The sequence below is a fragment of the Eumetopias jubatus genome, unplaced genomic scaffold, assembly GCF_037043125.1.
Source record: "Eumetopias jubatus isolate StellerSeaLion01/CBP00866 unplaced genomic scaffold, mEumJub1_p1.0 scaffold_4, whole genome shotgun sequence".
NCBI lineage: Eukaryota > Metazoa > Chordata > Mammalia > Carnivora > Otariidae > Eumetopias > Eumetopias jubatus.
Window position 1 is genome coordinate 116584433 of NW_028274810.1, and position 27235 is coordinate 116611667.

The following is a 27235-nucleotide window of genomic DNA, read 5'->3' on the forward strand; positions in this document are numbered from 1 at the left end:
GCTGAACGATACTCTGTCAAGGTTGTTTGCAAAGGTATCTCTTTCTATAGAACCATATTCATTGGGATTTGGCTCCTAGACCTAGTTGACTCATGGTGTTTATGAAGGTTTCCCTCGGATTTCCAGCAGTCTCCAAAATAGTGCGTGTGGGTTCCTGAAGGATATTCCTTCCGAAGATGCTCTCTGTGTCCTGAAGAGTAACCGACCACAGGGCCAGAGGCGGAGAAGGACAGAGCCGTGGGCAAGGGTGGCTGAGGGTGTCCATGCCCCAGCACAGGGGCTCGCCAGCCCACCCTGACCTCAGAATTCACACGGGGCTCTGGCAGTGTCTCCTTGCCCGCCGTGGGCTTCATCAGCCTCTGTTGAGCTAGGCCAGGGCCCAGGGCTTCCCAGGCGCTCTTGCTGATTCTTCTGGGACTTGTCCCATCAGCCCTCGGTGGCAGATCAGGAAGCTGAGGTTTTCCTGTGGCCAGCAGCTGTGAAGGGGCCCCACCGAACGTGATCTGACCCCAACCATTCTTCTCTGCCTGAGGGCCAATCAGGACTAGAAGCCAGCGTATCTTTGCAACTCCGGCCGAAGACCAACCTGGCTGGGCAGATAATCTGGACAGTACTTTGGTGGGCGAACGTTTAACCCCCTTAGGGTGGGTCAGTGCAGGACTCAGGAATGGGTGTGCCTTCGTGACAAACTGCTTTCCTGTGTTCCTTGCTGCTCACTGAGACAGGGGCCCGGCCCGGCAGTTCCTTGGGGGTCAACTTTAAGGAGCCTGAGCAGCCTTACTGTGTGTGTCCCAAAGCAGCCCATGTTATTTCTTGAAAAATATTTGGTGCTTCAGCATTTTGACTAACTCAAGCAGACTCTCTGTTCTTTTCCCAAAGTAGTCAATTTTTTTTCCCTCCCCCTGAATCAAAACACACACCGTAGCCCAGAGCTCAGCGGTAAGAAGCTGCTAGAAGGTCTGTTGCCCCAGCTGCAGGGCTGCCTGCCTTAGGAGAGAGCTTAGCTGCCAGAGCGGATGGCATCGTGGCCTCATCTCCTCCTGGCTGACATCACCTTAGGCTAGGCAGTTTGTTTTTGTTTTTTTTTTTTTTAAAGATTTTATTTATTTATTTGACAGAGACAGCGAGAGCAGGAACACAAGCAGGGGGAGTGGGAGAGGGAGAAGCAGGCTTCCCGCTGAGCAGGGAGCCCGATGTGGGACTCGATCCCAGGACCCTGGGATCATGACCTGAGCCGAAGGCAGACGCTTAACGACTGAGCCACCCAGGCGCCCCGGCAGTTTGTTTTTGGCCTGGGTGATATTTTGGGGCAAATCGATTGGTACCCAGGCATACGAGGTTCTGTGAGGGCTCTCGGGACCCTTCTTTGCATGTCTTTCCTGGAGACCCTCTGGGGCCCTCAGAGCACAGGGCTGGGTGGGCTGCTGGGCTGAGGTGCCTTGCCTGCAGGACAGATGCGGTTTGATCTGACTTTGCAGAGAAGGTTCTGGCATTAGGAACTAGGCAGTTGTGTTTGCAAATTTAACGAGTGGGCTAGGTAGGAATATTTTGGGTTCCAGCTTATTTTCTTTGGCTAGAATCCTAGAATCCAAGAATATCAGAGCTGGCAGATGCTTTATGATCTAGCCCTTCCCTTTCTGCTCCAGGTGGGGAGGCTTCCTGGAAGGCCACTGAGGGGAGGGGAGGGGAGAAGGGAGCGAATGCATATTTGCACGCCCACTTACGGTCTCAGGCCTTCTGTGCCAGGGTGGGAATGTTACCCTCTTTTGCAGCTGAGAAATCAATCTGGAGATGTTAAGAAACTCACCAAAGGGTGCTCTCAGGATAACCCTCGATTTTGGCCCATGTAACTCTGAGATACGTGATAATCACGGGGGTCGTGATACCTAACGTCCTGGGCATTAGCTGTACTGCAGAAATTGTGCTGGCCTCTTCTGTGTGATGTCCTTACTCCTCACATCAGCCCTTTAGGAGGGGGCTTAGTGTCAGCCTTGTTTTATAGTTGGGGAGACAAGGCCCAGAGAAGGTTTAAGGGATTTGGCCTGTGTCGTTCAGTGACGAGATAGATGACCAAACCTGACCCAGTTCCCACATCTGGAGCCAAAGTCAAAGTCCCTATAACCAGTGGGGGGGGGGGGGGGGGAGGGGCGGCAGGGTTGTGACCACTGCCCCTCACTGTGGCCCCAGGGTGGGACACTTGTTCTGGCCCCAAATGGCCTCTCCTGTTGGATTTGCTGTTTCTAATTCCTTCCACCTGGAACTTTAGTTTTTCAGATGGTTTGATTTGATTTGGTTTCCATGGGAATCTGCATCTGTGTGCTCACCAGGACTCCCTGGGCATGGAGCTGATGTCACCCACTGGGCCTCCGGGTGCGGGGTGGCGGGGGCTGGGGCACAGGAGGTGGTGGGCAGCGTCTCCTGGGGTCTGGCTCGCACTCTGAAGCCCAGTCTGAGCCTGGCGGAGGGTGAGGGTGTGGGGAGAGGTGAATTTTTCCCCTTTTCTTGGTAGCAGATCAGCTTCTAGGGAAAATGGAAACAGTGACCTTTTACTAATTTCTTTCTTTCCACACAGTTGCTTCTTGTTTTCATGCTCCCTGACTGAAGGTGGGCAGAACCCAGAGGCTTGGAAATCCTTGACCCACCATTTCCCATCCCTGCCTTCCCCCAGTCCCACCTCCCAGCCAGGCCACCGGGGCTTAGAGCCAAGCCCGAGTGACAGATGGCAGAAGCGCTCATCTGGGTCACCGAGAAATGAGGCTTGCCTCTTCTCTCCTCTGTGAGTTTCCTGGGAGTGCCCTCCTGGGGGCAGGTGGGCGGGGGGAGCGTGGGAGAGGGGCGCCTCGCCCACCCAGCGCCCCCAGGGTGGGGCTTGGCTCTCCCCAGGTCTGTCCAGCCCAGGCTGTCAGGCTCACCGAGTGTAGACACCCGTGTCTTGGCGTCACAGGGTGGGTGCAGTAGACAGAAGTGGGTTTTGATCAGCTCTGTCTTTGCTAGCTGTGTGTTCTTGGCCGGTGGCCCGACCTCCCAGGGGCTTAGTCTTCTAATCTGTAATCTGGGGGAGTATCACCACCCCTGAGGGTGTTGTGAATGTGATAAACACAGCATGGGAAGCAGCACACAAGCCTCCCTCTTCTGCTCCATGGGTGGATGGGTGGCCGGCGCTCCTCCTTCTCTTTTCTCTGATCCGACAAAGACTTCCCTTCTAATTCTCTCTTCCTTGGAGAATTGTGGTCTTTGGTGTGGGCTCCAGCTTCACTCTGTATTCCCAGGCTGACGCCCGTCTGCCCACACCAGCTGGTTTCCTGACTCTGTAGCTTTTCTTTTCCCTGATGTGATGACAGCGTTAAAGAAACTGGAGAAATGGGAGCAGCCCCAGGTTCAGCTGGGCCTCCTTGAGGTCGTATCTTCGAGGGGGCCCAGTGTGCCTCCTGTAACCTGGGGCTTGGCCGGCAATCAGGACACGGGGGTCCCAAGGGCTTGTCCTGAATCTTGCCTCCGCTACCTGCAGGTGCGTATGCTGGGGTGCACAGATGCTGGCTTTTTCCGTCTGTGAAATGGCTGTTACAGTGTTAGCTCAGTAAACAGACAACTGTCCTTATATGCAGATAATCTGTTTCTTGCACACACACGCCCCTTCCCAGCATCCTTCACTCTTTACCTGCTTTTTACATAATGGAAAGGAGGTCAGTGGCCTAGCCAGGCCTATCCCTTCCCCACTGTGGGCACTGGAAATGAACCAGGAGGATTTGGGGGTGGGGGGAGGGGTGTTAATTTACAAAAAGATGGTGGAGGGGCAATCCCTTGCCATTTCCTCCTGAGCCTCTGTTGTCATGATTTGTCTTTCTTGCCTCAACAACTGACTAGCCCAAATCAGTTTTCTTTGCCTGTTCCATAGAGTGCCCTCCGCCCTTGGCCGTGCCTTAACCGAGGCTTGCTAGACTGCTGGGAGGGGCAGCCCAGTGCACCAGCTGACTTAGCGTCTGCCTAAGTGTGTCATCCCTTAGAGTCCAGATCATTCCGTGTCTCCCCGGGGCTTGCTGGGAAGGAGGGGATTATGAAGGAAGGTGACGGCAGCTGGTCTCAGAGCTCCCCTGGATCACTCAACCAGTTGACTTAAGCCATTGGGACCCTCTTGTGGCTTCACACTGATTATCTCTGGGATAAGCATCCATAACAACCAGCATGGAGCCAAATGCTGCCATTTGCAGAACACTTCCCAGTGCATACGGCAGTTTTAGTCTTGGGAGCAGCCCCATGAGCAGATGGACTTCTTACTGCCCACAGCTGACAGCTGAAGGGACTCCCAGACTAGTGTGGTAACTTGGCCCAGGGCACATGGTGAATGTATCATTAGGATTAACATCCCTCAACAGACAACAGAAATGTTTGCTATTCTACTGAATTGGAAGACCTATGAATGTCACCCAGTCCCAGACTCTTTCCAGCTTCCTGCTCTGTCCTCTCGAGCATGTAGGTTTTGTTCTCATGCTCCTAAGATGGCTGCCGCACCTCCAAGCATCTCATTCATATTCCAGGGAGGAAGCAGGCAGAAGGGTGAAAGGAAAAAAAACCAGAAGGCCAATTTTGACCCTTAAAAAAACAAAACAAAACAAAACTCTCTTCAAAAGTCCAGCAAGTTCTGCTGACATCTCATGAGCCAGAAATGAGTCTCTGGACCGCCCCCCCCCCCTTGGCTATAAGGGGGATGGGGGAGGGGAGAATTTTATCAGGCACATTGCTGGGAATTCGGTCATAAAGGAGGGAATAACAGACGTTTGAGAGGCCAACCCACACAGTCAGCCATAGTTTATGAAGCTCTGAAGCCAGGCTGGGCAGCCGACATGAAACCTTAACGGAATACTTAGTGGTATTCCTGTTTTCACCACATGCCATCTTGCAAGCCCTGTGGACAGTGGGGGTAGCATAGGTGCCATTCTTACAGGTGGTGTGGAATCTGTGAATCTCGGTGCCCTTTTGGGGCCAGACCTTGTCTCTGGCAGAGCCAGCCTCTCTCTCTGGGAATTGGCTGGCAGGTGGGAGGTGGTGATCAAACAGATCTTCGGCCCGTGGTGGGTGCTACAGATAAAAGAAGTGGCGTGCAGCGAAGGGGCCAGCCTGGTACTGTGATGTTGGTGCCGAGACCCTTCCCAGTTGGGCACCCGTCAGCCGTACCACAGTGTGCATTCCTCTAGTCCACATGCAGAGGACCCTGGCATGTGTCTGGATGGTGGGTCCCTGGAGAGGCTGGGGAGACAGAAAGCCATCCACAGTCACAGCAGTGGGGGGCTGACTCAGAGAGTCACTGGGCACGTTCTGTGTGGGTAAAGGTTTCTTCGATTCATGTACCATCTGGCACAGAGAGTATAACAGATGTCAGAGCACACAGTCCAAGGCTTCGGACTTGGACTGCCTCGGGTTCTGTTCCAGCTGTGTGACCTCCGGTAGATTACTTGCCCTCTCTTGGCCTGTCTCCTCTTCTGTAAAAGGGGACAGTTGTTGCCCGGTGGAGTTGTGTGCGTTCGATGAGAGAACACTTGTAAATAAGTGCTCGGGTCAGGGCTGGAGTCCAGTAGGAGGGCTGACTTGATGATTATTGCCATCACATTGCCGCCATCTCTACACCTTCAGAGAGTGGCGTTCTAGGCTTTTCCAGAGGAGGCGAGAAGAAAAGCTGGGTATTTCTCTGTTGCATGCCTCTGGCTGGATCAGACCCCTGTGTGCAGGGACTTCAGAGATCTGGTTCTGAACTGGGGAAGGGCTGGGATTGGAGATCTGGGTGGTGGAGGAATTGTGTGTGTGTGTGTGTGTGTGTTTCCAGCCACCGTCGTAGCAAAAGAGAGGACACTTGACGAGTCCCAGGACAGGGGATGCCCTCTTTCAGGCAAGCGGACACGAAGTGCGCTGGGGTACTTGGTGCCCTCTCTTTGGGAGAATGTGGGGGATGTGAAGTCGGTCCCTCCCTACAGGATACTGCATGGTGATCCATCCCCATGGAGACAGAAGGACAGAAAGTTCCTTTGGGTCTGAAGAAGACAAAAGCATGTGTTTGTGTTTTAATTCCCCATCCAATCTCAGGTGCAGTCTTGGTTTTGGCCAGTGGGGAGAGAGTACCAGGGAGGGCTAGCTTAGAATCGTGCGTGTGGGTGTGTGTGTGTGTGCGCATGTGCACGCAAATGTGTGTGCGTGAGTGTGCATACGTGTGTGCATATGCATGTGTATGTGTGTATGCACGCACAATGTGCGTGTGTGCGTATGTGTGTGCATATGCATGCGTGCATGTGTACATCACATGTGTGTGTACGCGTGCATGCATCTGTGTCTTAAGGGATGGGACTCGCACCAGGAATGTGACACTTGGCTTTTCTCCTCCTCCTACCTGTGTGGGCTCGTGGGCACAGACATCAGAGGTGGGCAGCTGGGGGCCAGCACCACACTTGTGTGGCTCCTCTCGAGGGTGAAGCCTTCGCGCTCAGTGGGGCCCGTGCAGTGCTGGGAGATTTTGCACCCATCCTGGGAGATTTCATGCCAATCCTGGAGTTGGGCGAGAGGGAGCTCACCAAGAAGCTCAGAGCCAATTAAGGGGCACAGGGGAGCCTGAATGCAGAATAGTTAGTGGACTTTCTAGAGAAGGATCATTTAGTCTCAGGTCTTTATTCAACAGTTCCAGAGCACCTACTGTAAGTGCTGACTGTGTGCTAGGCCTGGGGACAGAACTGTAAGCAGGGCAGGTCTGCCCCTCCCTTCTCGGACATGTTTAATTCTGGTTCCAGGGCTATATAATTTTAAGGCCCTCACAGAGATGAGTCAACATCAGCCACGCATCCCTACCCCTGGGGGCTGCCGGGGACATCTTTGGTGCCAGCCAAGGCTGGGCGTCCCATATCTGCCACCAAGGTGGTTCCCAAGCACTGCATTAAAACCCTCTGCTACCGTGTGCCAAGGACCCCCTTTCCTCCTGGCAGTGTTTCAGACCACAAGGTGACCTCCTCTCCTGAGGATCCTGGGGGGAGGTGGCTCACTCCTGTCTTCTAGACAGGGACCCAGGGCTCAGAGGGGTTGGGGAAGGGCAGAGCTTGGATTTGAACCCTGATGACCCCAGGCTGGCTGGCCTGGCCTATTTTTAGAGGGCGCCATGTGGGTCAGCTGGGGAGACAATAGAGAATTTGACCCTCTCAATGAGCCATTGTTCCCAGTTGGCTTCAGGGCCAGGGCCAGGCCCAGCAGATGACCGTGGCCCCCACTGGGGGCCAGGCTGTTACTCCATCGTCTGTGGATTTTTCCAGTGTTTGTATAGGCAAGAGCGGAGTGTTGGGCATCGAGGGGAAGAGAGATGGTGGGCTCTGTGTTCAGGGGACTCCCTTCATTGGGTGATGAGGCAGGTGGCTCAGGAGGACCCTGGTGATGGGGGTAGGCCTGGGACTGACAGGGAGCAGGGGTCGCCTCCATGCCGTGGCCTGTGTGGGCCCGTCCGCATCACACACCCTATGAGGTTCCAGGCTTCCGCTCATTTCACAGGTACGATGGCAGCCTGGAAAGGCCCCCCGCCCCCGGTACCCAGCATCCCACTTGCTTGCTTCCGGGGGTCTTCAGAGTGAGGTCTGGAAGCCCCTGCATCGCTTGCTTGGGATGGGGAGGGGAGTGGTCTACACATGCAGATACTATGCTTCCCCGTTCTGGAGGGAGAGCCTGAGAATTGGGGCATATTTCTTTCTTTGTGAGCCAAGTTTCTCCCAGGTCTGGGGTCAAGGGGCTTCACTGTGTCCTGTGGTCTCCTGGCATCCCTGAAGCTGCCAGGTTCCCGTGGTACAGGCTGGGCGAAGGGCAGCTTGCCCAGCTCCACAAGGCTCCTAACTGGGGCATCCAGCCCATTTCTTCTTCTTGTCCATGTGGGGTGGACACTGACCTACTCTCTCCCGCTGTTCGTCAGTGATCCAAACCACTGTCAGTGGTTTTGGGAGCAGGTTCGATGGCATCTGTAATGTTCTCTCCTTGGGAAATAAATGTCAAGGGCCAACCTAACGTGGCCTCCTGAGGCGTGAACGTGGTTTGGCTCTCCGAGCTTCTCAGAGTGTGAGGCTGTAAGAAGCCTGTGGGGAACACTGAGGCTGACTCTCTGGGTGGGTCCTGAGTGTGATTCGGGGCAGCTGCCTTGGTTTCCCTGAGCCAGACTATCACCCTCCGCCAGCTCAGGGATGTGCCGGCGTGGACGTGGGAGCAGGCAGTCTAGGAAGCTCAGGCCTTGATGACCTCAGTTTCCCAAGATGGAGAAAACAAGGCCCTATGCAGAGAGGGGCTGGGGCTGGTGCCTTCGCCAAGTTTTGGGCAGTTAATGGCACAGTCTGAACCAGGACTCTTGGCCTCTGCCTCCAGTTGAGTTTCCCTTCCCTCCCTGGTTCTTGGGGTGGTTTCTCTGGCCGGAGAGATCCGCTGCCCAAAGGCCAGGGCTCTGCTGACCAAACGAGAAATATACTTGGAGCTTCCTCAGAACACAGTTGGAAATTGGGTGCCTACAGTCAAGAGTCCCAGCCGCACCAACGCTGCGAAGCGCACAGCACAGACCCCTCTGTCTCCTGTCTTCCCTCAGGAGCAGGACATCGAGACGGTGCATGGCTCTATTCATGTCACACTGTGCGGGACCCCCAAGGGAAACCGGCCTGTCATCCTCACATACCACGACATCGGCATGAACCGTAAGTTCCCGGGAGCCTCAGTTCCCCCTGGGGGTGGAGGAAGAGGACCGCTAGGAAGGGCTGGTGGTGGGGCATCCAGCTCTTTTCTCTTTTGCCGGCACTTCCTGGAGCACTTGCGGGAAGAGAACTTGCCACAGACTGGAAGAGCCTGGGATGCACGACGCACAGCACAGAGTTGTGTTTGTGTCTGGGTGTGCTGGGAACTCGGGGCCCTCTGCTGTCTGCGTGTGACAGTGACAACTCTGGATCAATGTGCATAGTTGTTCTTATTATTTTCACCGAGTTGTACAACCGTCAGCACCATCCATTTAAGAACATTTTTATCACCCTGAAAAATCTGTAACCCCCTGCCCCCCCCATCTCCCTTTGCCCCCAGCCCCTGGCAGCCACTGGTCTACTTTCTGTCTCTAAGGACATGCATATCCGGGGCATTCGTTATAAATGGAATCCTACCATATGCGGTGTTTTGCGACTGGCTTCTTTCATAATGGTTTCGGTTCATCCGCACGGTCGCCTGTATTACGTACTTCCTTCCCTGTTGCTGAATGATATTCCACTGAGTGCAGAGACCACATTTTGTTTTTCTATTCTTCAGCTGATCAACATTTGGATGGTTTTTGCTTTTTTGGCTGTTCTGAATGAGGCTGCCGTGAATGTTCATGCTGTATGCTTGAGATTCCCAGGAAGTGTTAGCATACGTGGGTTCCCCATTTTTTTCACAGACGGTAAAGGAGTAAGATCTACTGAATGTTAAAATTGCACAGGATAGAAGTGAATCTTTCCATGGCGATTGGGAAGGCACTGCCGGCCTTCACATCCAGTCACCTCTGTAGTCCTGAGTATCGCAGGCTGGACGATTGCTTGATTTGTGATTGACAGCCTGCCTGGCTTGCATGTTTTTCCTACAGCTTCTTAGTACCTTGAGGCAGTGATGTCAGTCCCTGAAAACCATTTTCTCCTTCAGCTTCCCTTCTCTTTTATCCCTCTTCCTCCTCTGTGTGCCCGCCCTTGTATCCCTTAGGTACCAGCTCCCATGCTAGGTACTTGGGTATCTGTTACCTTATGTTACCATACTCTGGTGAGGAGTGGAATTGCATGTGGTGCTGTTCTACCCTTGTGGTAGAAGCTCACTGTTCAGTAAGCCAACTGCAGAAATAAAAGCGCCCAAGACCTCTGTGGCTATACACAATGTACATTTATCTCTCCCTCCTGTAATACCTCTGGCCATTCTGTGGGACTCCTTTCTCATGGTGGTTCCAGGACCGGGGCTCCTGCCAGCTGTGGCTCCTCCATCCCCTGGGGCCTCAGAGCCTTGTGCCTCTGGCAGATGACAGCAGAGAGAGAAACCTAGAAGGGTGGGTGGCAGGTGTTAACAAGAAACTGTGAGCTTCGCGTGCTATTGGCCAGAACCTGGTCACATGGCTGCCTCTCGTTGCAAAGGCGTCTGGGAAATGTAGTCCTGCTGTGTGCCCAAATGTGCCCAGGGGGTGGGTTGGTGGCCAGCTGGCCATCTTTGACTCGGGCGCTCAGCAAATTGGGAGACTCATCCAAGGCAACATAAGAAGTGAGAGGGTCCGTGCTTGATCTCCTATGCCCCTCCTTGGTTGAGAAGCATGTGCCCTGGCCATTACTTCCAATGTGGAGGTTTAGGAGACCCACACAGAAAGAGGGCACGAGGGCAGCCAGCCCACCTCACCCCAGGGCCATCGCAGCTGCGGCTGTTGGGGGAAGATGCAGGAGCCGGGATGGGAGTCTCCTCCCAGCAGCAGCTCCAGGTTTGAGCTTCGGCCGCCGCCGGCGTATATGGCGACCATTGGCCACCTCCATACCCGGGTGCTTGCCTTCTGTCACCAGAGGGAAGTGGGAGGGGGGGCAAGAAGGTTGGCATTCTTTCTTGTATGTGCATTCCTCCGCTGCATGGGAGTGAGACCAGCAGAATGCCATCACATGCCGCCGAGCAGCCAGATGTATTCTCTCCTTCCTCCTTCCTCTTTTCTCTCCCCCTCCTGTCCTCCAGACAAAACCTGCTACAACCCCCTCTTCAACTCCGAGGACATGCAGGAGATCACGCAGCACTTCGCCGTCTGCCACGTGGACGCCCCTGGCCAGCAGGATGGCGCAGCCTCCTTCCCCGTGGGGTAAGACCCGGGGGCTCATGTCCTGGGAGGGGGACAGGAGAGCTACGCAGGTGGAGGGGGCTGGCGTCGGACTGGGTTTTTGTTTTATTGCAGTAAGATATATATAAGCCAAGATTTACCACTGTAACCATTTTGGAGTGTGGTCAGTTCAGTAGCGTTAAGTGCATTCGCACTGTTGTGCAACTGTCCCCACCGCCCATCTCCAGGACTACTTGACTATCCTAAACTGAAATGCTGGCCCTGCTAAGCACTAACTCCTTGCTCCCCACCACCCACGCCTGCTGCCCCCCCAACCCCTGCCCTCACCCACCCAGGGAGCTAGCTTTTTAATAGGTGTGCATGACCTGCACAGGACCGAGTGGGAGAGGACTTTCATATGAAAAATAGTTAGGAGAGAGTTCTAGAAAAGTGGGAAGAAAAGGAGAGAGAACAATAAGAAATAACACTGATGAAGTACTTCCTGTGGTCCAGGTTTAGGTTTTGTTTTGTTTTTGTTTTAAGATTTATTTAATTATTAGAGAGAGAGGGTGCTCGAGTGCAGGGGCGGGGGGGAGAGAGAAGCAGACTCCCAGCCCAGCACAGAGCCCAACATGGGGCTCGATACCCATGACCCTGAGATCGTGACCTGAGCCGAAATCAAGAGTCAGATGCTTAACCTACTGAGACACCCAGGCGCCACAGCCGCCCCCCACAGCTTAGTTTTTATTCACACGGGTCACTTGCACTTAATCCTACGAATGGCTAGTATACGTGCCTGGTGTTATAGCTCCATTTCTTGGACGAAGAAACTGAGGAGTGGAAGGGCTAAGTACCTTGCTCAAGGTCACACAGCTAGTTTAACGGGGGGAATTGGACAGTCTGCTGACTCTAGGGATCACGTTCTCTTTAGAAGGTAAGGGTCCCTTGTCACAGGTGTTTAGCTGCCTTCTCATCCCCAGCATGCAGCCAGCGAGGCCTTCCAGTTTCCACTGGGAGGCCGAGACAGGCTTCCTGACTGCACTGGACCGTCAGCGTCCCGTGGGGCGGGGGGGGGGGGGGGCAGACCTCTTAGAGGCTGTCATTAAACCAGGGTGCAGCCGGCTCTTGGGTTTCAAGTCTCCCAGAAGGGGCCTTCTTGACATTCACAAATAGATTTTTTTGTTGTTGGTGGTGTTCAGAATTATTAACCTTTATCAGAGATGGGAAAGGACACCCAGCCACATGGGGCCAGGACCAAAAATTAAAAGCTTCCTAATACAGTGGGACACCGTTAACTGTTCACTAGCAGATTAAGCCAGAGGTCTGTCAGTAAATCCATCTTTGTTTGGAGCAACTGTTTGAAAGACTTGAGGTAACCCGGTATGGCTCTTAGCTCCCCATAGGAAGATTTAAAAACACATCCTGAGGTTTGGGCCCCACCCTGTGGAATTTTCATTAAGTTGACCTGGAGGCCAGGGTGCAGGGTATTTGCTCCCCGCCAAGTTAGCAGGTGATTTCAGTGTGTCTGAGTGGGCCTTGCCTTATTTCTGCCTCCCGTAGTTGGGGGTCTCCTGGGCCCTCTAGGGGTACACTCCCTCTGTCCCGAGGCTGAGGCAGCAAAGCAGGGATGGGGACCCCAGCTCTGGAGTCAGCTTCCTATTTATGGTGGGGGTGGGGGGCTTGTGGTAGAATCCTATTGTCTCCTGGCTATACATCTAATCCCGGGAATAGCCGCTGGGGGTAAGTGGCTTCCCCAGAATCGCCTTTTGGGGACTACTGGCTGTAAACTGAGCCATGGCCATTTCAGAAGGAAACTGGCTCCATTTTTGGGTAGACATATCAGCCAGGGTCTTTCTGGCTCTTTCCAGAGCTTTTGCACATGCTGGGTCCCCTACCTAGAATGTGTTTCCTATACTCTACACTCATCAAACCCCAACGCCTCCTTCAATGTCACTTCTTCCAAGAAGCCCTCCCTAACCACCTGATCAGACAGAACAGGGCTCCCTGTCTCAGTCTCCCTTCTGAACACCCCCGTCTCCCTCACTGTCACCTTTGCTTTTACACTCCCACGTTTCACCTGGGCCCTGTGCTGGACCGGGCCTGCTGTGCTCACGTGGTCTCCCCGGGGCCTCACCAGGAGCCTGGCGTGAGTGAGCACCCATAACTCCTTTGTGGAAGGAACTCCTTAATGTGTATCCTGAGTCGTCCTCCCTGAGGCCAGCCTTGTGGGATGCCTCCTAGTCAAGGTCGCCCCCGCTTCCCCCAACACCGTTTCCCATCTGCTCGTCTTGGGAGGCATTTTGCGGGCTCCCTCAGGGACCTGTCCAGAGAATCATGGGCTATCCAGAGGAGCTTGCTCCTAACGCGGCGTGCCTTGTGCACCTGCTTTTGATAAAAAGGACCAGGCTCTCTGATGGCACCCGAGGCCTTGGTGAAAGGGATGATTCTTGGAGTTCTTCCAGGGAAGTCAGGAAAGAAAGCATGTAGGAACTCTGGCTAGGGTTGTTGGCTCCTGCTGGGGCAAAGCTCCCTAGCCTTTCTGGAGATCTCAGGGAGGTGAGTGCACGCCGTGTGAGGAGGCAGAGGGGGCAGCATGTGCGAAGGCCAGGAAGAGAGCGGGCCTAGAGATGCTCCATGAGACACGGGGGCAGGGTTGTTCTTGGCCGAGAGAAAGGGACCAGCCTGGGGAGTAGCTCCTTTTTCTGCCGGGGGTTGTCATCTGGTACTCCTGTGGAAAGGCTGGGCACAGTGGGAACAGGAAGCCCCGGGCAGGCCCTGCTAAGGACTGGGTGACAGGAGATGTTTGTTTCCTGCACTCTGGGAAGGGGAAGCCTCCACCTTAATGCTTAGGCTCAGGGTAGCCTGCAGACTCCAGAGTCACCCAGGAGCCATGGTCCCAGAAGATGTGTGAATTGAGGCATCCCGGTGTAAAATCCCCCCGGGTTATCCATCTCCCAAAGCCCATTGTGTCCAGCTCATCAACGTGGCCTGCTTCTCTGTGTACTCTCTCCAAGCTCCTTCCAGAGCATCTCTTGGGGACAGGGGTGAGAGAGGAGGGACTTCCCTGTGGCCAGGAATATTGAATGGGGGAGCTGCCACAGGCCTCCTTCTGGGAGGTGAGCGAGAAGTCCCAGGGCCCACGTGAGATGCCGCTCCAAGTGCGGGCCTGACCATGAAGCCAAGTGGCTTCTCCCAGCTTCACTGCTGTTTATAATCTGTATACCGGGGGAAATCATGGGGACCTCACAGGGTTGTTGTAAGGATTAGATGAGCTTCTAAGTCTCCTCCGATGCTTGGTGTGGGACCTGGAGCATAGGAAGCAATCCATCAAGGGTCAGTTTACAAATGGGGAGGATTGGGGTGGGGAGTCGGCTGGTGCGCACGGCTCGGTGCGGGGAAGGAGGGCTACAGGGGGCTGGGCAGGGGCGTTGGGCCCCCGGGCCAGGTTGTGCATGGGCCCTGCCCTTCAAGCGTGTTCCTCTTTGAATGATTCATTTCCTCCGGGGTGTGGCCCTCACTAATGGCTTCTGCATGGCTTCCCCCAAGGTACATGTACCCCTCCATGGACCAGCTGGCTGAAATGCTTCCTGGAGTCCTCCACCAGTTTGGGTAAGAGTGAGGGATCTGCTGCCCCACCAGCCTGCAGAGAAAGGTGGCTTCTAACCTCTGCCTCTCCTTTGGCCTCGATCTGGCCTGACCACTGAAACCTAGGGTGAACGGTCAGGAAAGAAATTAGCTGTCACACTTTGTGAACTCTTCTCACACCAACTCTACTCTCTGGTCCACCTCTCGCCCGCTGGGCTTTTGTCCACGAGCGAACACATCACCTGAAGACTGCCACCCCACCCATCCTTTCCCGGCCCCCTCTCTTTCATTGCTCTTCCTTATCGATGGAACGTTCTGGAAGAGGGAGGCCTGAGCCCTCCATTTCTCCCTCCATGCCCTATCTCTCCAGTGCTCATGTCCCTTACTTGAGCCTTTTGTGTGAAGATCATACCTCGGCGTTCTTGCCCAATTTATTTTCATTCCAAGTTTCAGAGTCTAAAATAAAGCTTCTGAGCAGGAAGAAGCGGTGCAGTAAAAGGCCTTCCCATAAATGTCAGGCAGTCTCTCAGAGCCTGGGCTGCAGTCGGGAGAGAAGTAAGGAAAAGGGACGAGTTTCCCCAGGGTCATGGTCTCCTGTCAAGGCGTAAAGCATGATGCGTTTTGGGTCCTCGAGGCAGCGTGTCCCCGCTCTGTCTGGCTTGCCAGCCACGCTCAGCGACGAGCGGGATGGCTGCTGGGGGAGGCGGTGTTCCTTAGGGACCAGGAGTGGGGGAGGTTTTAAGAGGGTCATTGGGGCTCCCATTGTTCATTCCTTCTGTGACATGCATCTTTATTTCTGCTTCCAGGCTGAAGAGCGTAATTGGCATGGGCACTGGGGCAGGTGCCTACATCCTCACTCGCTTTGCTGTGAGTCCTTGGACGTTTTTTTTTTTTTTTTTTTTTAATTACGTTTTAAATGGAAATTAAGATTAAGGAAGACAACTGGATAAAGCATCAAAAATCCCACAGCGGAGGGTGAAATGACTCATAATTGCGTTTCCGAGGGGAGAACCGCAGTTCACATGTGGTGTGGGGTCCAGAGTCGTGTGTGCGTGCGTGCGTGTGTGTGTGTGTGTGTGCGCGTGTGCGCGTGTGTGCGTGTGTGCGTGTGTGCGCGCGCTCACGTACGTCCCAACCACCTTGCCTTGCCTTCAGCAGACATACTCTTTTCCCATTGGTTTTGCTCACTTCGAGGTTGCTTGTGGGCGGGTCCTCATGGCACTGCACGGGCTACTTCTTTGTGATAAGCCCACAGCTTTTGGATCCTGGCTGATTCTAGAGTGAGAGACGCGTATGTTACCGTGACTGTGGGCTCCGGATGGGTCAGGTGCCTTACCAAGCGACTGTTTAAAAATGCAGCAATGCTCATTTGATGCGTACAGCTGTATATATTCTGACTGCCTGTCATTTGCTGGACGTTGTCAGAACTTAGAAATGCTGGTATGATTAAAAAAATGGCCTATCTCGGCTCTGAGCAGATAAAAGAAGGTCCATATTAGATCTGAGACGGACACAGATGTATCTTCTAGGAGTAGTTGCTACAGAGCGTTGACGTGCCCTGCCTGACCTTGAAGCTGGTGGTCTGATACACCCTTTGGTGGCTGGGGAGGAGGAGGTGCAGGGAGGGGAAGTGACTTGCCTGAGGCAGGTCTGCCCAGCACTGCAGGCTTCTCCTCCTGCTTCCTCTCCCCGCTGTCTCAGCAGCTCAGTCCTGCATCCCTGAGCTGCAGGCTCCCTTTTGCATTGGGGGGGGGGGGTCTCCGGAGGGCAACGGCCTGTCTGGTGGTGCACACACAGGCCCTCTGCTGGTAGTTTCCTCAATCTTCTGTTTGACGTTCGAAGTTCATGGTATCTGAGATTGTGGGGTTGCCGCTCACCTTCTGTCTTGAATTGCAGCTGAACAACCCTGAGATGGTGGAGGGACTTGTCCTTATCAATGTGAACCCTTGCGCAGAAGGCTGGATGGATTGGGCAGCGTCCAAGGTGAGGCTGGGGGTCAGGGTCAGGGGTCAGGGGTCAGGGCTAGGGGCAGGACCAGGGCCAGGAGGGTGGAACAGGTGTGCCCACCCAAACCCCTCCTAACCACCTCCTCCCCACCCCTGCAAAGAAAGCAGTTTTCCTTTGCTTTGCTTGGAATAGTAAACATGACCTCAGCCATTTGCCATTCAGAAAATTTCAGTAGGACAGTGTGGTCTAAACCAGACATCCCATGGGGGCGTGAGTCCTCGAGCCAGCTTTGATAAGCATAGCTTGGGTTAAGAAGTGTTTGCGGAGGAGCTAACATGTACTGGGCTTTGCTCAAGACACTGGTAATAAAAAGAGGAACAAGACAAAGGCCTCTAATCTCAGGAATCCATATGTTGTTGATGACAAAGAAGAGTGTGTTTAGGACCAACACGGCCACTCAGTTTGATGACAGTAATAATGAGCTCGAGTGTCCAGAGTATTTACCAGGTGCTGTTTGTACCCTGACCGCCTTTAATCCTCCCATTGACTCCAGGAAGTGGGGATTTTTATAACCCAGGTTCCAGAAGAGGGAACTGAGGCTCAGAGTGGTGAAGAAAGCTGTCCAAGGTCCTGCAAAGCGAGGCAGTGGGAGCGCTGGGGCTGAATGCAGATCCCGTGGACTCTGTAGTCCTTGGGCCTTGCCCCCTGCCTCCCTCCCCGGTCTCATCCAGCAGGTGTCGAATGGCCCCTCACCCCAAGCACTGCAGGTTTGGGAATCCAGAGGGGGCAGGACCCATGCCTGCCTGGAGGAGAGGGACCCATGCCGTCTCAGGAAGCTCTGCTCTGGCTGGTGTCCTAGCATTCCTTGTTTATCTTTTTTAAAAAATGATTATTGTGTTTTTTCATAAAGGCGCCAGTATTTGCCAAGGAAAGGGGATAGTTGTTGCAACAGAACCAGGGCGGAACCTCTCCAGCGGGGGTGATCCTGGCCTTTCATTTCAAAAGTAGGTTTTTGCCAAGTGTTGGGTGGCTGTCTCAGACTGAGGTTTGAAGAGGTGTGCCCCTCCCTGTTACCTCCCACCCCTGCCTTGGCCACTCACATACTGCATTTCTTTCTGGAACCTTCTGCCAACATGCAAGAGCCCATCTCTCCCATCTGCGTGATATTCAGGAGCAGAGCACACTCCCTGTTTTTTATTTTATTTTCCAGGAAAGGAAGTGATGTTCCCGTCAGCCAGTTTGGCTCCTGGGTAACTGTTCTGAGCCAGACGTGGAGGGCTGGGGACATCGACTGTTGGCTAAAGTGGAGCCTGAGGAATGTACATGTGGCCTTAGTATCTGCACCACATCCTTCCTTTCCAACCCCAAGAGAAAAAAGACCGATATCAGGAGTAGTCTTTATATGTCAGGCACTGGCGTCAGATCCTGTGACACGTGTGGTTGCCTCGTGTTATCCTCACCTTGACCTTGGGACTTTGAAGCTCCTGGCACAGCTGCTTACAGATGAGAGGCTTGAGCTTCAGAGTCTCTGCACCCCGCCCAGGCCCTCACAGCGGGGGTATGGCGGGACCCCCCCAATCTAGAGAACCCCCAGGTCTAGAGCTTCTCTATCCTGCCAGTCCTTGCCTGACACTGAAGTTGGTCAGCACACATTGATGGATCTCCCGCTGTATGCCGAGCATTTATGGAGCTCCCGCTGTGTACCTAGCGTTTATGGTGCTCCTGCTATATACCTAGCATTGCGTTGGGGAGAGGGAGAGAGGAGAAAGTTGGCAGTGTCTTTAGTGACCTCCATATATTCCAAGAGAGGATACTGGTTGGAGGGGGGACATTTAGAGGATGATACAGGAAGGCTAGTTCAGGGTAAGCAGATCCTGGGTATAGACTGGCAGAGCTCAGTGTGTGTTTGGAAGAAAGGGATGGGGGCCCTCCTTGTGAGAACCTAGTGTGCTACAGCACAGGGCAAGCTAGGAGTAGGTTGGGTCTCTGTTCAGCACATGTTTGCTGTGAGTCTCCTGTGCATGGGGCTCTGAGAATAAGCGATTGGTGGAGACTCAGGCGCTGCCTTCCGGGGGACGCCCCAGGTCCTGTAGGCAACTGGAACAGGTAACCACGTTCCCATGAGGGGGCCGTCTTCAGATCGAAGTGCAGGGAGCCCAGCACTTCCGGTCTGCCCTTGTAGGCAGGGAGGCTTTTGCTGACCCACCACTGCGATCACCTGTTCTAATCACACCTGCTTTTGCCTTCCCCAGATCTCCGGGTGGACCCAAGCACTTCCAGACATGGTGGTGTCCCACCTCTTTGGGAAGGTGAGGAGCATGGCCTGGTGTTCTGTCATTCATGCTGAGTGACTGCGTGCTGCTGGTGCGTCGGGCCCAGAGGCGAGCCGGACACATGCCAGCGGGGCCGCCTGCTGATGCCCACCTCGTCCGTGGCGCGACGTGACCGATTTCAGATCCGGTCACGGCTCACTCTCTTTTTAACATAAGGCTTTTTAAACGAGCCTTGTTGAAGTCCACCAAACTGCCCGTATTGGAAGTATAAAATTTAACAAATGTTGACACACGCATACACGCGTACACGCATAAAACGCCACTGAAATTGAGATAATGATTGTGTCCATCACCCCAAAGCCCCCCTGTGCCCCTTGCTAATCCTTCCCTCCCTGCTACTCAGACAACCTCTGATCTGCTTACTGTCACTAGAGATACGAGTTTGTATTTCCTAGATTTTTATATAAATGGCATTGTACAGTATGTACTTTCGTTTCACTCGGCACGGTTATTTTGAGATCCATCGTTGTCGTTGGGTTTATCAGTAGCTTGCTCCTTTTCAGTGCCGGGCGGTGTTCTGTGGTGCCGATGTGCTGCACTTTGTTTTTCCATTTACCTGTTGATGGGCATTTGGGTTCTTCCCGGTTTGGGGCTATTACCAATAAGACCTACAACACACATCCATGGTGTTCACTCTGTATCCCGCTCGGTCCTAAGGATTTTACAAATACTGACCCATGGACTCCCCCCAGAGCTGTGTGAACCATGTGAAAAGTACTTGTTTTATTCCCAGTTTATGGATGAGACCAGAGAGGTTGATTGACTTGTGTGAGGTTGCACAGCCAGGGCGAGGCGGGGCTGGGATTGGAAGCTGTATGTCTGGCTCTGGAGCGTGTTCCCGCATCCAGAGCAGGACCCTGGCCATCTGTACGTCTGCTGTTTCTCAGTCACCCCAGCATGACCCCTGACTCTGGCCCATAGCCCCCGGGGAGGATGTCCGGGGTGACCGACGCAAGCCCAGACACAGCCCGGCTCGATTTACTCTGTGTACCATGTGGCCTGCTCGAGAGCATGACCATTTGAGATGCGACCACATGTTCCTCCTTTGGGCTTGGCCACGTGTGCCCACTGTGTTTGGTCCTCATGTTATTTTCCCTGGGCTGCTGTAACAAGCACCCCAGACTGGGTGGCTTCCAACAGCAGAAATGGACTCTGTCTCGCTTCTGGAGGCCAGTAGGGAATGTCGGTGGGGCCACACTCCCTCCAGTGGCCCTCGGCGGGGCGGGGCGGGTGGCGGGGGCGGATCCTTCCTTGCTTTTCCAGCTTCTGGTGGCTTCAGAATCCCCTGGCTCGTGGCTGAGCCCTCTAGGCTCTGTCTCTGTCTTCGGTGGCCTCTCCATGTCTGTTTCAAATCTCCTTCTGGGGGCGCCTCAGTTGAGCGCCTGACTCTTGATTTCAGCTCAAGTCATGATCTCAGGGTTGTGAGATCGAGTCCTGCAGCAGGCTACGCGCTCCGCATGGAGTCTCTCCCTCGCCCTCTGCTCCCCTCCCCCTGCCGACTCATGCGCCTTTGCGCACGCTCTCTCTCTCTCTCTCTCTCTCAAATAAATACATAAATAAAATCTTAAAATAAATTTCCCTCTGCCTTTCTCTTATAAGGACACTTGCCATTAGATTTAGGACCTACTGGTATAATCTTGAATGATGTCCTCAGGATCCTTCATTTAATGACATCTACAAAGACTTCTTTTCTAAATAAGTTAGCGTTCACAGTGGCCAGGGCTTTGACGTGGACCCGGCCTTTGGGGCCAGCCTGCAGCCCACAGTAGCCGCCTTCCCCTCGTCTGTGCTCCATTTAGTTTGGGATAACATTTTCTTCCCCCCTTGAGTGTATAATCTGAACCTTAGAGGAATATGGAAAAAATTAAAGCCAGTTTCTGTATTTCCTTGCAGGAGGGGGTGTCAAATATAGGGTGAGAGTCTGGTCTGCTTATACCCCACATTACTTGAGGTATCTGTTGGAGCCCCCAGGTTGCTGTAGTTGGTGTGTGTGTGTTTTAATCTGAAACCCCAGCACAATTAATTCCTTAGATGGTCTTTTCTCTGACTTTCTAACAGCATGTTGGCCTTTTTGTTGCTTTAATGATCATGGACTATTATAGATAATAGCTTGGGCTGGACATGGGGCCCCCTTTGCTCCCTCCCTGTCCTGCTCTGGTCGCCACTGATCATATCAGGCCATTTTGTGGAACCTACACATCCGCTGTTCTACAAATGAGAAACAGAGCAAGCTCGTAACCTGTTTGTCCCAAATCACATTCAGAAAGGAAGCAGGGAGAGGGAAGGCTGAGGCTTCTGCAGACCTCTGGCTGGCTCCGCTAGGAATTGAGATGGCCCTTCTTTCCAGAAATTTCGCGGGAGTTGCATAAGTTGGTTTTGTGTTTCCAGCATGAAAAACTGACTTCCCCTTAAAAACGTTAAATGCTAACAGTTGCATCAGTTTTTACTATTTACAAAGGGCTTTCGTGTGCAAGACCTCTGCTAAATCCCACAACCTGATGACATAGGTAATAGCCACCCCTGCTTTATTTTTGAGGGGACTAAGGCTCTGAGGGGTTAAGACAGTTGCCCCCCAAAAAGGGCAGTGACGGAGCCAGACTCCAGATTCGGGAGGACTTACTTCAAATACCAAAGAAGTGAGGAACCCAGAAGGGCATGCTTTGCCCTTTGCAGGTTTGCATTCCTTCCTGTTACCAGCTGATAGGCAAAAGCAGACTGCATTTCTCCGGTTTGCTCAGGCTCCCCGGCAGTCAAGTGCATTAGGCCTTATTATCTCTGTACCTGTATAACCTGAAGAATGGAGGCACTCGGGAGTGGCCCAGGGCCACGGTCCCAGCAAAGGGTATCTCCCCCCTCTCTAAATGCAGGAGGAAATGCAGAACAACGTGGAGGTGGTTCATACCTACCGCCAGCACATCGTGAATGACATGAACCCCAGCAACCTGCACCTGTTCATCAATGCCTACAACAGGTATTGGGACGTGGCATAGATCGAGTTTCTTTTCATTGGTCTGGAACGTGGAATAAGGCAGAGGGGGCTTATAGAATTAGCAGAAGATACAGCCCCCGGATTTGAGCAAAGAGATGGCTGGGACAGGGAGTCAGGTGCCTCCTGGAGTTCTGGTGTTTTTGCAAGGAGCTGAGCTACCATCCAGACCTGGGGGCGGGGGGCTGCCGAGCACAAGGGAGACACAGTCACGCCCTCACAGGGTTTGGAGTAAGTGCCTGTGCCCTGGCTGACCGTAAGGAGAGGCCAGGTGTGAGGAGGGTGAAGAGAGCTAGCGACAGAGCGCTGGGGGGGCGGAGGGGGAGGGAGGTGTCCAGAGAAGCTGCTGGGAGGTGAGTCATACCAAGGACAAGGAGCACATCCCTCCAGCCTTGGGCCAGGGGCTAGCCCTCCTCATGATAACGAGGGCCTGGTCTGGACCTCAGCTAGGGGAGGGGACAGCCCGGGAACACTGGTGTCAGCCAGGGGACGCAGTCCGCTGCGCTGCCGTGAAGGGGACAGGCGGGAGCCTCATGGGCTGTCTCTCCTCACGGTCGGTAACTTACTTCATGAAGAGCATTAGCGTCTGTAACAAAGTTCAGTGTCCGTCTCCTATTACCATCCTCCCGGCATCCCGCCTCTCAGGGAGGGAGGGAGAGGTCGTGTCCCCAGTGGGTAACTGAAGACGTGGGACTGCACAGAGCAGTTCTTCAGCAAACACTTCCCGCGAGCTGGGGCTGTCAGGCTATCGGCTAGGCAGTGGACATGCAGAGACCAGGACAGCCCCCCAAGCCCCGCACACTGCCTTGCCCTCCTCATGCCCGTAGGAATCAAGTGAATCCTCTTCAAAATTCTGGGATGCTGTTATCGTCAGTATTTCTTCTTGAGGAAGCACAGGCACAGAGAGGTTCAGCATCCTGCCCAAAGTCACGCAGCGAGGAAGTGGAGGGCTGTGATTTGAATCCAGCCTGTCTGGCTCCAGGCCATGCTCTGGCAAAGGGTGTCTGGTGGTGGGAGCCGCCAGGAGGCGAGAGGCTGGGTCGAGGTCTGCGGGGGCGAGCCACGGGGCTGGCCGGGCCCGAGCTGGGCATGACGCCGCACAGTGCGAAACCGTGGGAGGCTTTGAAATGAGGGAGGGAAAGGATCAGGTCTAAGATCTAAAAGAGATTGTGTAGAGGACTCAGGTTGGGGACAAGGAGGTGGGCTCCATGGGAAATGCATCAGTCCCGCTGTCCCCGAAACCATTTATATGGACCCCAAGAGGCTGTGATGTCCCAAGAGCCGTGCGGGTTGGGACACGGGTGGTTTGCTAGAAGGGCCAATGGCAGGACCTCCTGAGATCGCCGAGGTGGGAGGGGATGCCTGTGTAACCATGTAACTGTGCGTCCGTTGTCCGCAGCCGGCGGGATCTGGAGATTGAGCGGCCGATGCCCGGAGCCCACACAGTCACCCTGCAGTGAGTGCCCTTTCTCCCCCTCACCGTCTTGTCGCCTTGCTCAGCCACTGGCAGGGCCTTCTTTCTATGTTTGGCGGGAGTGGTGCTCTGTGCCGGGACATCGTAATCAGCAAGCCCTGGGTGTATTCTTCCCAGGAGTCAGGCACGACCCAGTCTCAGTCGCCTACTCCTTGTGCAGGGATTCAGTTCCTGGGGTGTCCCTGAGACCTGGGTGGGAGCCTTGGATCTCAGAGAAGCAGTGCCGAGTATACTTGGGATAGAATTTATTAAGCACCTGCTCTATGTTGAATACTGCGTTAGGCTTTGCTTTCACAGAGCCTGGAGCTGAGTAAGACCTGAGTCCCACCCTAAAGTGCCCTATAAGGCCAGGAAGAAAAAGACAGTCATGGGTACAACTAACTGCATTCCACCAGTATCGTCTGTCTTTTGTAGTTACTTAAGTGAACCACATTATTTAACACCTGAACCTCGACATGCCATTCCCTCTGTCAGGCATGTCCTCTTGGTCTCTGGTCTTGATTGGTGGCAAAGTCCTACTCATCCTTCCTTGAGGAGAGGATGCTTGAAACTAAAACCAAGAGGGCCCAGAAAGACTCTGGCTGAAATTCATACTAAGGTGTAAATGACTACAGTCCCAGTGTATCCTAAGAACAAAGCAGAGGATAGAAGGAGAAGGAAGTAAAAAGAGCAAAGGCTACTGAGGAAATCAAAATAAGTGTTTAGAACTCTGGTCCCAGCCTGGGAGGCCTGGGAGCATGTGAATCTTTAAATAAACTTTGTGTTAACTCCCTCTTCTCTCCCTGTTCCCAGGTGCCCTTCTTTGTTGGTGGTTGGGGACAGTTCTCCTGCTGTGGATGCTGTGGTATGTAGGAATCGTTCACTTATTTATGTGCTTAATTCAACAGTCCAAATCTGGTTGGCCTTTGGGCAGAGGGCCCAGATACCAGCCTCTTTTCCTGGCGACTGCCAGCCCTGTTTGCTTGGCACCAGGCCCTCTGTCTTTTCTCCCAGGCCCCAGCTCCTGCCAGTCCGCCTCCCATTGGTTTGTTTTGATGGGCATGTTTGCCACTTGGCTTCCTGGCCAACAGACTCTCCTCTCATTTGGAAATCAGAGTTTTCAGACCTGGTTGGTGCCTGATTGTCTGGCAGAGCAGAGAGGTACCTGGGGAATGGGGCTTAGACAAGGCCTTCTGGGTCATTTCAACCCTTAATTCCCAGCTGTGACATGGAGGCAAAGCACAGACTCGACCCTTCCAACATCCCCATAGCTGGAGACAGGGAAACTTAGGGGTTATTGAGCAGAGTCCTAAAGTGGTGACACGCCCTGTGCAGTGGGCTACAGAGTAGGATTTGCAGAGGGACCGTGAGTTTCCTGTGATCTGACCCACTGGGCATAATCATAGGATGCATCAGCAGAGATACACTGTTCACCTGAAGGGAGGTGATGAGTTCTACTGTAGGCACTTTGAACATCATTGGTTACACGTGGGTGTTTTGCCCAATTTTGGATGCACTTCTGAGATGGTCATTGACAAATTAAATTAGTGGATGTCACTTTGTCTGAAGAATAGTTGTCGGGACTAGAGATGTTGAACTTGTAGAATCTCTGGCAACAGCTGGTTAAAAAAGTCCTTTCATTTAGCATCTATTTCTGGAGCATCTGCTAGATGTTAGCTCATCTTTGTAACAACCCTTTGAAAAAGGGTATTATCCCCATTTTATGGATAAAGAAACTGAGGCTCAAAGAAATTAACTTGTCCACGGTCGCTCAGCTAGTAATGGCAGGGCTGGAATTCATAGCCACGTTGCTTCATCTCGAAGCCCGCGTTCTCTCCTCCATGCTAGGCGGGAAGACGGGCGTTGCTGATGATGGTTGCAGCGAAGGGGGAAGGCTGATGACTTTGGCTCTAGATGGAAAATTAACAGATTTCTTCTCCCTTCCCTTGTCCAGGTGGAGTGCAACTCGAAATTGGATCCAACAAAGACTACTCTCCTCAAGGTACAGGCAGCATGATGCGAGTTTGCCTTTGTTCCTTCTCAGAAACCCCTAGTTTGCTGCAGAATGGAGTGGCGCCTAATTGAGGCACAGCTGGTGGTCAGAGACCATAGAAATAATTATTTAGTGTACGCGTTCACGAACGTCTATCTGTTGTTGGGCCCGGCTGGATACCCTAGGCTGCAGAGATGACAGGAACCCTCTCTGGGATCCCGAGAGTCTTTGGGCTGCCGGCCGTGGTGCTCTGATGAGGGACGGACTGGCAGTTGTGCAGGCAGGGGCTCTCGCAAGGGTGGGGCTGGGCGTTGCTCTGAGAGGGGCTCTGCCATGGGAGGGCGGGACTCTGTCTGCCAGGTTCTTCTGGGAGCTGTCCCTGAGGCTGGGTTGAGGGTCTGTGGCCTCCCTGCCCACGCAATCCAGTCGCCATGGTGTTTGTGGCAGCCTTGGCCCAAAGGCACCATGCAAGATGAGGACCCGTTGTGGTTGTACCCCCCGGGGAGGACAGGTGACCCAGGAAGGGCCTGTGTGAAATGAGGGGGCAAGAGGAGCTGAGGGTCTGTGGGTCGCTCAGCGGCCCTGTGAAAGGCACTGGGAGGCGTCTGATGCGCAGGGGGGGACCTGGTCCCCGGAACTGGCTCTTCACATAGCTTTTCTATCAAGATTCCCTCTCCAGGAAATTGCAGGACTGGAAGATGCTGGGCTTTGGGCCCCAGGGGGCTGCTGATTGGCTAACCCGGGAGCCCCTTTGTCTTAATTATCCCAACACATCTGTGTCTGGACGCCGGCAGCATCGGGGCCCTCTGTCCCAGGAGAAGGACGGACAGGCCACAGTTCCTGCTGTAGGGAGAGGAGGAAGGAGCCATTCGAGAAGGGGGAGGGTTCGTCTCCTCGTCTCCATTGCTCAGATCGAGCAGTTTCTGTCTTAGGGAACGTTTAAAGAGAGTGTGTGTGTACAGGGCCTCCCGCACTGAAGGCCTTCTGGTCACACGGACCCTGGTGGGAGGCTTGCAGTTCTTCGAGCTCACTCAGGCCCAGTGTGTGCCTCTGCAGTGGGACAGGCACACCTTCCGGTTCTCGAGGAACCGAGGGAAATTCCTTCCTGGGCGTAGCAGGGCATCTAGCGTCTCGGTTGTCAAGAAGACACAGATCAGTGCCAAGATGGATTGTAACAAGAGCAGCCTTGCTAGGTGGGGGTGGGTGTTTTCCCCACCCGTCAGGTGCCCATTGCCCCCAGAATGGGGTTGAACGGGGACAGGGCAGCGGCAGGTGGGCCCCATAGGGAGGGACACCTCTGCCGTGGTGTTTGGCACTGACCAGCCTCCCTCTTTCCCAGATGGCAGATTGTGGTGGCCTCCCGCAGATCTCCCAGGTGAGTCCTACCTGTCACCACCCCTTAGATGGAAGGCAGGTGTCTGTGTCCTCTTAGCGCCTATTCCCCGACTGTCTCCTAGTCCCGCACCGCACTATGACATCTGATGACACTGTGGGCACGTTACTATTTACAAAGGGTGCTTGCACATCGGGACTTGATCACCTAGGAACCCCCGCGTGGTGGATGACCCTGGCGTTCATAGGGGGGAGGGGGTTTCACGCATGGATATGGCTTGACACCTGTGGACCCGAGTCTAGGTGTGTCTGGTGTTTGACCTCAGAGACCACAGGCTTCAGCCAGAGCTCCAGGCCCGAGCAGACGGGGCAGAGAGGAGGTGGTTGTCTTTTCCACCAGACTGTGGGAAAGGATGGAATGATGCCTTTTCTTTCTTCCGTTTCTCCCCGCCGTCCTGAAGGGGACTTCAGAGCTTCTGTCATCCACTGCTCTCTTGATGAAAATTGAATCTGGGTCTTTTTCTAGATACATGTACCCTTTCTCCCCCTGCGGCCCCCCACCCCCCTGAGCTCCCTGGGGAGCCTCCCATGCAGCAGTGAGCATGCTTTTGGGGTCCCTCTCACCTGCCAGAATGTTGGGAGAGTCAAGGGTGAGGGCACTGAGCCACTCAGTGGCTCCCTCTGCGTCCACGTCACCCTAGGTCTTCCCACTGGCTCTTCCCAGCAGGTGCATCCAGACCCTGGACTCCTGCATGCCCTGGCTGAGGGGCTTCTTATCCATGAGCCTGTCATCTGGGCAATGGCCCCAGGCTGGGGAGAT

General features: G+C 54.0%; 1 protein-coding gene across 3 annotated transcripts in view; it reads left to right on the forward strand.

Moving 5' to 3' along the window:
- Positions 1-27235, forward strand: part of NDRG1 (N-myc downstream regulated 1) — a 60416-nt gene that overhangs the window by 17600 nt on the left and 15581 nt on the right. For all 3 annotated transcript variants that reach the window (XM_088022747.1, XM_028105533.2, XM_028105535.2), the window contains 11 exons: positions 8585-8690; positions 10708-10828; positions 14333-14395; positions 15178-15238; positions 16268-16354; positions 18571-18627; positions 21519-21622; positions 23037-23093; positions 23904-23955; positions 25045-25092; positions 26423-26458. In XM_088022747.1, the coding sequence (XP_087878873.1) occupies positions 8585-8690; positions 10708-10828; positions 14333-14395; positions 15178-15238; positions 16268-16354; positions 18571-18627; positions 21519-21622; positions 23037-23093; positions 23904-23955; positions 25045-25092; positions 26423-26458 (792 nt within the window). The remainder of the gene's footprint in view (positions 1-8584; positions 8691-10707; positions 10829-14332; positions 14396-15177; positions 15239-16267; positions 16355-18570; positions 18628-21518; positions 21623-23036; positions 23094-23903; positions 23956-25044; positions 25093-26422; positions 26459-27235) is intronic.